We start from the raw sequence: 12260 nt of genomic DNA, 5'->3' as shown, positions 1-12260 counted from the left end.
TTGTCTTCCGAAGAACCGGTGGAGATTGGAGTGTTTTCCGACCCTCATCACCCAGAACGAAGGGGCGCTTCTGCATCCCAACCTCCAGTCTCTGGCTCTCCACGGCCTGGATGTTGAGAGCGTAGGACTTTGCCTCTTTAGGTCTGTCGGAGAGTGTCTCCTATGTCTGCTTGCTTCCAGAAAAGATTCCACTAAGAGGAGTTACTTCTTTTTATGGAGGCGGTTTGCCGTCTGGTGTGACAGCAAGGCCTTAGATCCTCGCTCCTGTTCTACACAGACAGACCCTGCTTGAATACCTTCTGCACTTGTCTGAGTCTGGTCTCAAGACCAACTCTAAAGGGTTCACCTTAGCGCTATCAGTGCATACATTACCGTGTGGAAGGTAAGCCGATCTCAGGACAGCCTTTAGTGTTCGCTTCATGAGAGGTTTGCTTTTGTCAAAGCCCCCCGTCAAGCCTCCTACAGTGTCATGGGATCTCAATGTCGTTCTCACCCAGCTGATGAAACCTCCTTTTGAGCACTGAATTCATGCCATCTGAAGTACTTACCTGGAAGGTCATTTTCTTGGTGGCAGTTACTTCAGCTCGTAGAGTCAGTGAGCTTCAGGCCCTGGTAGCCCAGGCCCCTTACACCAAATTTCATCATAACAGAGTAGTCCTCCGCACTCACCCTAAGCTCTTGCCGAAGGTAGTGTCGGAGTTCCATCTGAACCAGTCAATTGTCTTGCAACATTCTTTCCCCGTCTCATTCCTGCCCTGCTGAACGTCAGCTGCACACATTGGACTGCAAGAGAGCATTGGCCTTCTATCTGGAGCGGACACAGCCCAACAGACAGTCCGCCCAATTGTTTGTTCTTTTGATCCGAATAGGAGGGGAGTGGCTGTGGGGAAACGCACCATTTCTAATTGGCTAGTAATTGCATTTCCTTCACTTACGCCCAGGTGGGCTGGCTCTTGAGGGTCATGTCACGGCTCATAATGTTAGAGCCATGGTAGCGTCAGTGGCCCATTTTGAAGTCAGCCACTATTGAAGAGATTTGCAAAGCATGCGACGTGGTCATCTGCCCACAACATTCACATCGCATTACTGCCTGCAGCAGGATACCCGACGCGACAGTTGGTTCGGGCAGTCAGTGCTTCAGAATCTGTTCGGGGTTTAGAATCCAACTCCACCCCCCTAGACCCAATTTTTGTTCTGTTCCAGGCTACACTCTCAGTTAGTTGGATAAGTTGTTAGGTCAATCTCAGTTATGTCCTCGCTGTTGCGAGGCCCAATTGACCAGGTTTGATGTTTTGAGTGAGCCTGGGGCTAGGGATACCCCATCAGTGAGAACAAGCAGTCTGCTTGTCCTCGGAGAAAGCGAATGCTACATACCTGTAGAAGGTATTCTCCGAGGAAAGCAGGCTGATTGTTCTCACAAACCCGCCCGCCTCCCCTTTGGAGTTGTGTCTTCCCTTGTCTTTGTCTTGCTAATATGGGACTGACGAACACGAGCCGGTTCGGGCGGGAAGACGGCCGCGCATGCGCTAGCAAAGGCCTTTGCTAGTGAAGTTCCGATTGGAGGGGCTGCCGTGGACGTCACCCATCAGTGAGAACAATCAGCCTGCTGTCCTCGGAGAATACCTTCTACAGGTATGTAGCATTCGCTCTATCCAGTACTGATTCTTACTCGGTATGGCACATACTTACAGCTCAGTTCCTTTATGAGCATTGAGGGCTTCAGCTCCTCAGTGGTATTCAGGGGACTACATGTTGGCTAGTGAAATAACACCCCATTAGAGAAAGGTGTCTTGTGTCTCTGTCTAACAGGCTAACTGCTTGTGTATCTCTTGTGTCTCTGTAGACTAACCCTCAGTCTCTCAGTCTGTGTCCCTCGTATAGTGCACATCATATCATACGCATAACAGTTCTCTGATTGGATTACCTGGGCAAAGGACTGCATAGTAAGCTTTGGTCTGCTAGGATCACTGAGCTAACCAGATAGTAATTGTCATTAGCTTGGCACTGGAATGCTTGTCCTATAGATGATTATAATGAGGCCCCTGGCCTTGGTGATGGCCCTCCTTATCAGAGCTGGTACTGCTGGCGCCTTACAAGAGATGGTCACCAAATATTATCACATGCCAGTGTCAGTGTAAATATCATTTTAGATTTCACACCAGAGAGAGAAAGCGCAAATGTTCTTTGGAATGTCAGCCCAATGCTGCAGGAGTTTTGTAACTACCATGACAGTATTATCCTAAAAAGATGGTTCCTGGCCTAGTCACCGTTTGGTTCATAGGCTACAGGTAGGCAATGCAGGCCTTGCACATACAAACAAGTAATGGGCAGTATATCCCACTATAGTAGCTCAATAATAAACTAAAGGCCGGCAGATTTGAAGCCTGGTGGGCCATTTGACAACTTCCCAAAAAAATAGGTGAATCATTTTATGGTTGCTAGTAACTGCAAGATTTGTTACAGTATTGCTGAACATGACATGGTCAGTGAGAAGATGCTGGATGGGGAACTAGGGCTGACTTAGTGCCTAGCTTGTATTTACTTCAGACAGGATGCTGGGCTTGATGGACCTTGGTCTGTCCCAGTATGGCAATACTTATGTACTTGTGTACTTTTGTAAGAGATATTGGGGTAGGTAGCTGACGCACATGCACCAGAGACAGTGAAGGGGCCCTTCACTGCTGTGTTCAAAGTGCTCCCACTGCCCCCTTATTGCTCTGACATAGGTGTTGCCCCTGCCATAAGGATTTTAACTAGCCCCGTCCCACCTTAGCCTCCTCAAACAGCTGAGTCGCTGACCGCTTATGGTTGACAAATTTAACTGTCAGGCCCCATTTCCCAAGAAAAGCCAGGAGGAATTAGGGCCATAGTGCTTTAGGATAGAGCTTACTGATTCAGCCTCTTACATGCAGCTGTTCCCCTCACAGTGACTAGGCCTCAAGAAGGTCCCCAACTGGAAGCAGAGGTTTGTGGGGTGGTGCCTGTTGTACAAATAGTGACTGACTGGGTTGGGGGGTGGTGGGGGAGAAGAGAGGAAAACAGATCTCTTTCTAAGAGCAACTGGTGACTGACTGACTTGCTGGTAGGGAAACAGCTTGCTTTTAGGTGCAAGGGTTTGAAAGAGGCTTAGGCTGATGGTAGTTTGGGTACTCCTTCCCAGTAACTCCGTTCACTAGGTAAATCTCTCCTAACTGCACCCTTCTCCTCCATCGCTAACTCCGTTCCTTTTATCTTGCCACACCTTATGCTTGGAATAGACTTCCTGAGTCGTTACGTCAAGCTCCATCCCTGGTTGCCTTCAAATCCGGGCTAAGGGCCTATCTGTTTGATACTGCTTTTGACTCCTAACTTGTCACTTGTTCGTAACCTTCCTCTCTTCAATAGTCCCCTTTCCCTATGTGTCCTATCTGTCTGTCCTAACCCTTATCTCTTATTTGTCCTGTCTCTCTGTCTTGACTTAGATTGTAAGCTCTTTTGACCAGGGACTGTCTTTTCTTCATGTTCAGTTGTGAAGCGCTGCGTATGACTGGTAGCGCGATAGAAATGATTTGTAGTAGTAGTAGTGGTGCTAGTCAGGTGAAGGCAGTGTGCCACAAGGGGTTGAGAGACAATGGGGACTGCTCATTGGGGGAAGGTGGGTGGTTGAGGGAGGTTCAGAATGCTGGGGAGTTCAGAGATGCAGACTGTTTCCAGGGAGGGGAGGAAGTCTGAGAGGGGCTGAGCCTACTGCTGGTGGGAGAGCAGGGGCTGAGGGCTTGAGGGAAGTGTAGTCTGCAGTCGGGGCTGCAGGCATTGAAGTAGACTGAAACTTCTGCTGGTATTGAGGGTTCTCCAAAAAGGAGAATTATTTTTTTCTTAGATTTATTCCTTTGCATGCATGGGCCTGTTCTGCTTAGGTATTATATTTAGAAAATCAGAATTACAAGTCTTTGTATGCAATGGAATAAACTTTGAATTGAATCAGCCTGTTGGGCAAATCTGGAGCCAGTTGGCAACTCTGGTTGGGGTGCAGGAGGTAGGGAGCAGATGCTGGGGGAGAGGGAAGAACATGGAGATTGGGGGGGGGGGGGGGGGGGAGGAAATAATGAAAGCATGGGGGAAGAACACATATAGTTCCCTGGGGTGTATCTGTTTTCTTGATCCTTTCCCCTGCACTTTACATTTGTCCCTTCATATCTGTTTTATGCCCCATGTCTCCCTCTGTTCTCTCTGCCCCATTATTTCCAAGGTACATGTGTTTTCAAATCAGCGTGATTCCTAGTTATGTGTTAGTAATTGTATGATTGGCTAAAGTCCACTACAGTGGAATAAGGCTTCAGAACTGTGTGTATCAGTACAATTTAGCAGAGAATATATCCTGGTTCTACGCCACTAGTGAGGTGCAGAGTGCCAGGATGACTGCATTTTTTTTACCAACACTTCTATTTTATTTTGATATTATATTTCTAATGAGCAGATCTTAATGCCTGATGTAAATCTTATTGGTTGCAATTGGTACCTTTGGTTATGTTTTTATTAAAAAATAATAATTTTTATTAATTTTTTTTTTTTAGGAGCTAGAGTTAATGCCAAAGACAGCAAATGGTTGACGCCTTTGCACAGAGCGGTTGCATCTTGCAGTGAGGTATTAAATATATTATAAATGATTTATACAGATAAGACCCTATGAAGTGGATAGTATGGGCCATCCTTCCTATATTAAACAGAAAGAAAAGTATTCTTTAGAAATCTTTAAATTCCAGTTTATTTTTTTTATTTTTGGATCTAAGATTTTAAAATCCTGAAGTTCCCCTTTATGACACACAGCAGAATTAATTCTGATTTGTGGACTGAATTTTGAAGAGCACAACAAAATCCCCAGGCAACTATTGTTTTTAATATATTTACCCCCCGTTTGCTAAGCCACAGCTAGCAGCTGCTTTGCTCTAGTGCCGACACAGCCCTTTCACGTTCAATGGACTGTGTCGGGGTTGCAGCGCGGCTTGGTAAATAGAGGGGTTAATATGTAAGAAAACTTGTTCATTTTCTGAGATTCCATTTGTTCAATAGAATAAGAAAATTAATCTCTATCTCCTCTATTTCTCCGTCATCTATCTAAATAGAATCTTAGTCATTATTACATGTAACAGATGTTTCTCCGAGGACAAGCAGGCCATAATTCTCACAGTTGGGTAACGTGATCCCTCATTGCCCAGTGTGGAGCTTGTGACAAGCTAAAACAGAGTTTTGTGGAGCACGAGAGTTGCTGTACCATGCATGTGTGAGTGCCTTCCTGCTGACCGTGAGAGCGCAGTAGAAATCCAAGAGAGGCGTATGTGTTAGGTGGTGAGAGTCTGCTAGGTACGGATGGGGAGAGGGATCTTGGGGTCATAGTATCTGAGGATCTGAAGGTGATGAAACAGTGTGACAAGGCGGTGGCCGTAGCTAGAAGGTTACTAGGCTGTATAGAGAGAGGTGTGACCAGCAGAAGAAAAGAGGTGTTGATGCCCCTGTACAAGTCGTTGGTGAGGCCCCACTGGAGTATTGTGTTCAGTTTTGGAGGCCTTATCTTGCTAAGGATGTAAAAAGAATTGAAGCGGTGCAAAGAAAAGCTACGAGGATGGTATGGGATTTGCGTTACAAGACGTATGAGGAGAGACTTGCGCACCTGAACATGTATACCCTGGAGGAAAGAAGAAACAGGGGTGATATGATACAGACGTTCAAATATTTGAAAGGTATTATTCCGCAAACAAACCTTTTCCGGAGATGGGAAGGCGGTAGAACGAGAGGGCATGAAATGAGATTGAAGGGGGACAGACTCAAGAAGAATGTCAGGAAGTATTTTTTCACAGAGAGGGTGGTGGATGCTTGGAATGCCCTCCCGCGGGAGGTGGTGGAGATGAAAACGGTAACGGAATTCAAACATGCGTGGGATAAACATAAAGGAATCCTGTGCAGAAGGAAGGGATCCTCAGGAGCTTAGCCTAGAATGGGTGGCAAAGCTGGTGGTTGGGAGGCGGGACTAGTGCTGGGTAGACTTATACAGTCTGTGCCGGGGCTGGTGGTTGGGCGGCGGGGATAGTGCTGGGCAGATTTATACGGTCTGTGCCAGAGCTGGAGGTGGGAGGCAGGGTTAGTGCTGGCAGACTTAAACGGTCTGTACCAGAGCTGGTGGTGGGAGGTGGGACTGGTAGTTGGGAGGCGGGGATAGTGCTGGGCAGACTTATACGATCTGTGCACTGAAGAGGACAGTACAAATAAAAAAGTAGCACATATGAATTTATCTTCTTGGGCAGACTGGATGGACCGTGCAGGTCTTTTTCTGCCATCATCTACTATGTTTACTATGTAGTTGTTTTCAACTGCGGTGAGGAGAAGCTACTGTGGCACCTCTTCATTCCTAGTCTGAAAAGAGCTTTTTTTAGTGCCTCTCGGTGCGTCTTTTTGCCTTTTTTCGGTGTGCCCATGCTCTGGTTTCCATTTTATTTTCTCCCCGTAGATTCTTAGTTTTCTTTTTTTCCACGTTTTAAGTTTCCTTTAAATTCCATGTCTTAGGCCACGTTTAACTGGGTTTTCCCTTGCCTTTTTCTGGTGCCTTGGCCCTTTTTTCAGGCACTGTTGTGTCTTTCGATTTGGCTGTGGAAGTTTTTCTGTTCATGTTCACTAAAGTTCCCAGTGGCTTTAAGCACTGTCCCCAGTGCAGTCGGACCATCTCTAGCAGACTCCCATTTTTGGTGACTTCATTGTTTATGGCCCGACCATAGCCCTGCTAACTTTGTCCTCGGTCTTCGTTTGGAGCCAGTTCATATTCCTCAATATCGGCATCAAGTTCAAGGGCTGCACTGGCATTGGAAGTATCGGTCCGTATGGCTGCTATGAGACCCATGGACACTGGAGGCAGCAGTGTGTCGAGTGGGTCTCCACCTGTCTCAACACTGACTGCTGGGCAGGGTCCCCCGGGATCGTCCAGGATCAGACCCAACCCCGAGGTGAAGTGAGGATTCAACGTTGTCCTTGTCGGCACCGAGGAGCCTTGATGCTGAGCTTTGGGTGAAGGCCAAGAAGCATCAGCATCTGTCATCCTCGATGCGCAGTGATGGGAGCTCTGCGTTGTCGAGGGATTCGGCACCCAAAAAGTGTCAAAGCTGGGAGGATTGCTCCGCCTCTGTCCAGGAGGTGCCGATGCGTCGGTCTCCTAGCAGCCAGGACCCACCTCCTGTCTTGGCCCCATCAGTTCTGCAGCCTGTCTCTGAGTCGACACCCCAGTCTTTCCCGGTGTCGGCCCTCGATGAGCGTATCTGGGCCTTGCTTCCTGAGCTGCTGGATGGCCTCTTGCAACAGTGTGTGTCAGCATCAGGTGTGCTTACGCCTACCCTGTCGCCCATTGCGGCCCCACATAACGCTCAGCCTACGGTGTGGCCTCCGATGCCGGTGTTGCCTGCGGCTCCGGTGTCGACTGCCACACAAGCCCGGTACCCCCCCTCAAAATTGGTGGAGGAAGCTTTGCTGGAGTCGAGGCGGGAGCTGACTCCTTGACGCCCCTCTCGAGGACATGGCTCCTCTAAGTCAAAGCAGACTCAACCCTCCCATGAGGAGTTGTTGTCTGACACTGATGAGGAGCGCTCACGAGAGTCAGAGGAAGATCCAAGGTACTTTTCGGAAGATGAGTCTTATAGCATCGCCTCTGAACCCTCCCATCAACTGGAAAGGAGAAAATCTCTAGAGAGCCTTTCTTTTCCCTCTTTTGTGAAGGAAATTGCTGGGGCCATTCTGGGGTGGAGAATGAGCCCAGGGCCAAGATACTTGAGGTCCTGGACTACGAGTCTCCTCCTAGGGAGGCTGTGACTGTCCCTCTCCATGAGGTACTCCAGGAAGTTGTCGTTCGGAATTGGGAGACCCTCTATGTATCCCTGTCCTGCCCAAGAAGATCAACATGATGTACTTGGAGACACAGCACACCCAGATTTGATAAACCCTAGTTGCCTCATCATTCCATGGTGGTGGTGGAATTCACCCTCAAAAGAGCCAGGAGTTCTAAAGACTGTGTTTCAGTGCCCCCAGACAGAGAAGCTAGGACCTTGGTCTCTTTTGGGAGGAAGATGTTTCAGACCTCAATGCTCATGTCCCATATACAGTCTTACCAGCTCTTTATGAGCGTGTACTTGCAGGAGTTGGTGCGCAAGTTGCTAGACTTGTTGACTGTCTCCCACCGGAGCAGGCCGAGTTGGTATACCAGTTGGCCAAGCAGCAGAAGGCATGCCATGAGTTCTTTTCCACAGGCACTTAAGACACTTTTGAGGAGGCATCCAGGATCTCTGACCAGAGTATAGCAATGCAGATTCTCATGGCTATGTATTTCTGACTTGGAACCTGTGGTTCAGCAGAGGTTGGCGGATGCCCCATGCTGCACGGATAACCTCTTTGGAGAGACGGTTGCTGAACAAATCAAGAAATGTACTGATACCATCTCTTCTCTCTCCCACTGGATGCCTTCTGCATCAACCTCCTTATCTAGGAGGTCTTTTGGCAAGTTGAGGAGGGGTGCCTACTACTCTTGGAGATGTCGGTATACCACCTCCTCTCACCAGCCTGCTCAGGCTCAACCTCAGCGTTCTCATTCTCATCAACAGTGTGCGCATAAGGCCCCTGCTGCTCCCCAGTCAAAGCAAAGGACGAACTTTAGACTGGCTCCAGCAGAGCATAACTGCTGTCAAAGTGCCAATTGGAGGGAGGCAGAAGTTTTTCCATGAAAAGTGGCCCCTTATTACCTCTGACCGGTGCGTTCTCCAAATATCCTGGCTTGGATACGCCCTAAATTGGCGTCTGAAACCTCCAAATTGCCCACCGAGAGCTCATTTACTTCAGCTCTCAAGATGAGCAGATACTTGCAGAAGAACTCTCATTCATTTGAATGCCCATGCGGCTCGAGCCCATTCCACCAGGGGAAGAAGGGCAGGGATTCTATTCCAGATACTTGTGCAAAAGAAGATGTGGTGGGTGGGGGTGGGGGGGATGTGTTCCATCCTTGACATAAGGGCCTGAACAAATTCCTGGTCAAGGTTCAGGATGCTTTCCATGGGCACCCATTTACTCATGATTCAGGAAAATGATTGGCTATGCTCTGGATTTAAAACATGCATATTCTCATATCCTGATACTTCCAGCACACTTGGAAGTATCTACGATTTCAGCTGGGAAACACATCACTACCAGTACTGCATGTGCCTTTTGGCCTCAAGTCAGCTCTCAGAGTATTTACCAAATGTCTAGCGGTAGTCGCAGCATCACTATGCAGACTGGGAGTCCATGTGTTCCCTTATCTCAATGATTGACTGGTGAAGACCACATCAGAAGGCAGTGCTTGGGAGTCCATACAGAGGACTGTTCAGGTGCTAGAGCTGCTAGGATTAATTTTAAACTACCCCAAGTCTCATCTGCCCTACTCAACAACTGGAATTCATTGGAACCCTGCTTGATACACAGAAAGTTTGAGCTTTTCTCCTGAAGCTGAGAGCAGATACTCTAGTCTCCCTGGTTTCTCGGGTTCTAGCCTCTCAGCAGGTCACGACTTGGCAGATGTTGAGGTTGTTGGGCCACATGGTGTCCACAGTATATGTAACATCCATGACATGCCTTCACATGAGATCAGCCCAATGGACCCTAGCTTCTCAGTGGTGCCAAGCTACAGGAAGTCTGGACGATATACTTCGAGTGTCCCCAGAGCTTGTTTGCTCTGTGGTGGACCCATTCAAACCAATTTGAACCTGGGACTTTAGCCAGACACGTTTAGCAGATAAGGCACAGGAACATAGGTTGTGGATCTGGAGGTCAACTAAAGCTGGGATTTGGTACACCTTATAGAATGGGGAATGGGAGGTGTGAAAGTATCCAGAGCAGAGGAGAAAATAGCATTAAAGGAAGAGATAGTCTCGCTGACAGACTTGGATAACATAGTGGTTGAGAGGAGGGATGAAACACTGGTGTACACATTAATTATTTGATTGCTTACTTTATTTTTGTCTATTAGATTGTAAGCTCTTTGAGCAGGGACTGTCTTTCTTCTATGTTTGTGCAGCACTGCGTATGCCTTGTAGCGCTATAGAAATGCTAAATATAGTAGTAGTAGTAGACTTCCATTTCAGATTCCTGAGCTGCAAAAGTGCTGATGACGACTACATCTCTCCTGGGTTGGGGAGCTCATGTGGAGGGGCTTCACACTCAAGGAGCTTGGTCTGCCGACCTAGGATCACCACTGTCCGGTTGCAATATATTACACCAACAAATGGGGTAACGGATCATGCCCTCTGTCAGGAGGCCGTACGGATGTGGCGCTGGGCTCGCTGGCATAGCATGTTCTTTTGAGCTACATATCTGGCGAGCAAAAACAGTCTGGCCGACAGGCTAAGCAGGGTTATGCAACTGCATGAGAGGTCTCTTAACATGGGCGTTGCCAAGAGATCTTCTGAGCATGGGGCACCTCCTCAGTGGATCTCCCTAGATCCCATTTGTTGCCCTACACAGACCCTGCATAAATATCTTCTGATTCTGGTCTTAAGACCAACTCTGTAAGTGTTCATCTCAGTTCAATTAGTGCTTATTACTATGTAGAGGGTAAGCCTATCTCTGGATAGCCTCTAGTTGTTCGCTTCATGTGAGGTTTGCTTTGTCAAAGCCCCCCTATCAAACCTTTACCTGTGCATTGGAACTCAACGTCGTTTTTACTCAGCTGATAAAAGCTCCTTTTGAGCCACTGAATTCCTCTGAATTTCTTGACCTGCAAGGTCATTGTCTTGGTGGGCTGTTACTTCAGCTCGTAGGTCAGGCTCTAGTAGTGGATGCACCTTATATTAAGTTTCATCACAACAGAGTAGTCCTCCATACACACACCCTAAGTTCCTGCCAAAGGTTGTGCAGAGTTCAGGTGATTGTCTTTCCAACATTCTTTCCCCGACCTCATGCCTATTCCTTGGCAAGAGCACCTTGCACATCTTGGACTGCAAGTGAGTATTGGCCTACTACATGGAGTAGATTAGGCCCCACAGACAGTATGTCCAACTTTTTGTTTCTTTGATCCCAACAGGATAGGGGTTGCCATCGGGAAATGCCCTATCTCGAATTGGCTTGGCAGGATTGCATCTCCTTACCACTATGCCCAGGCCGGGGCTGACACTGAGGTCCATGCCAAGTCCTCTCAGTGTCAGAGCCATGGTTGTGTCCAGTAGCCCTATTTGTGGTCAGCTTCCATTGAAGAAATTTGCAAGGCTGCAATTGTGGTCTTCAGTCCACACCATTCACATCTCATTATTACCTTGAGCAGGATACCCGGCGCGACATTTGGTTCAGGCAGACGGTGTTGCAGAATCTGGGGTCTAGAATCCAACTCCATCTCTCTAGGCCCGTTTTATTCTGTTCCAGGCTGCCCTCCCACTCAGTTTGAATATAGTTTCAGGTTAATCTTATGTCCTCGCCGTTGTGTGGCCCAATTGACCAGTGTTTGTTGTTTTCAGTGAGCCTGGATGCTAGGGATATCCCAATTGTGAGAATTATGGCCTGCTTGTCCTTGGAGAACACCTGCTACAGGTAAATGTCTTAGATTTCCTTAAACAGCAGGATGGATCAGGCACACAAGTGTGTGACATCACAAGTCATAGGAATGGAACAGCTATCCCAGGGCTTAGAAAGTGTAAAGTTCTGAGCATGTGTGGCCCTTCCATATACATTGGCTTTCTCAGCTCTTTAGTTCCATAGCTCAGAGATTAATGCAGCTCTCAGATAGGAGGATTGTGTGCCTTAGCTATCCTGTCTATAGAAAACACCTGTTAAAATTAGTTGTTTCTTTTATTTATTTATTATTTATTTATTTATTTATTATTTTTTTTTATTTTTAACAGGAATCTTTATTAAGCAAATTTAGCCATTCTACAATGTCAATATCAACACATAGTACAAAACGTATAAACACATCTGATCTTGATATGATCTCACCTATACATGCATTTTCACTTATAACCATAAATGTTCCTGTCATGTTTTATATTTATATATGTATACAATAAAACAGCTTAACCTCTCTTCTCCTGGTACAAAGATACCCCTCCACCCCCTTTTATTTATTTTTATTGTGCTATACATGTGGGGATGGTTGGCTGTTTCAGGCAAACCAAGAACTACAAATTTCAAATTTACAAGCAAGTCTGCTACTGGAGGGGATGCAAGGGCTGTTTCTCTTTTTTTAAAGCATTAGCATGATGGTCTTTAATTTAGCACCCATATCTCTG

The 12260-nt window shown here is 47.2% G+C and overlaps 1 protein-coding gene across 1 annotated transcript in view; it reads left to right on the top strand.

Moving 5' to 3' along the window:
* ANKRD28 (ankyrin repeat domain 28) overlaps window positions 1–12260 on the top strand; it is a 435540-nt gene that overhangs the window by 64244 nt on the left and 359036 nt on the right. Inside the window, exon 4 of the mRNA XM_030205533.1 lies at window positions 4554–4624. Within this exon, the coding sequence (XP_030061393.1) occupies window positions 4554–4624 (71 nt within the window). The remainder of the gene's footprint in view (window positions 1–4553; window positions 4625–12260) is intronic.

This window comes from Microcaecilia unicolor, chromosome 1 (genome assembly GCF_901765095.1).
Source record: "Microcaecilia unicolor chromosome 1, aMicUni1.1, whole genome shotgun sequence".
NCBI classification, from domain to species: Eukaryota; Metazoa; Chordata; class Amphibia; order Gymnophiona; family Siphonopidae; genus Microcaecilia; species Microcaecilia unicolor.
Note: the sequence above shows the minus strand (reverse complement) of the source record. Positions and strands in the feature narration are given on the sequence as shown.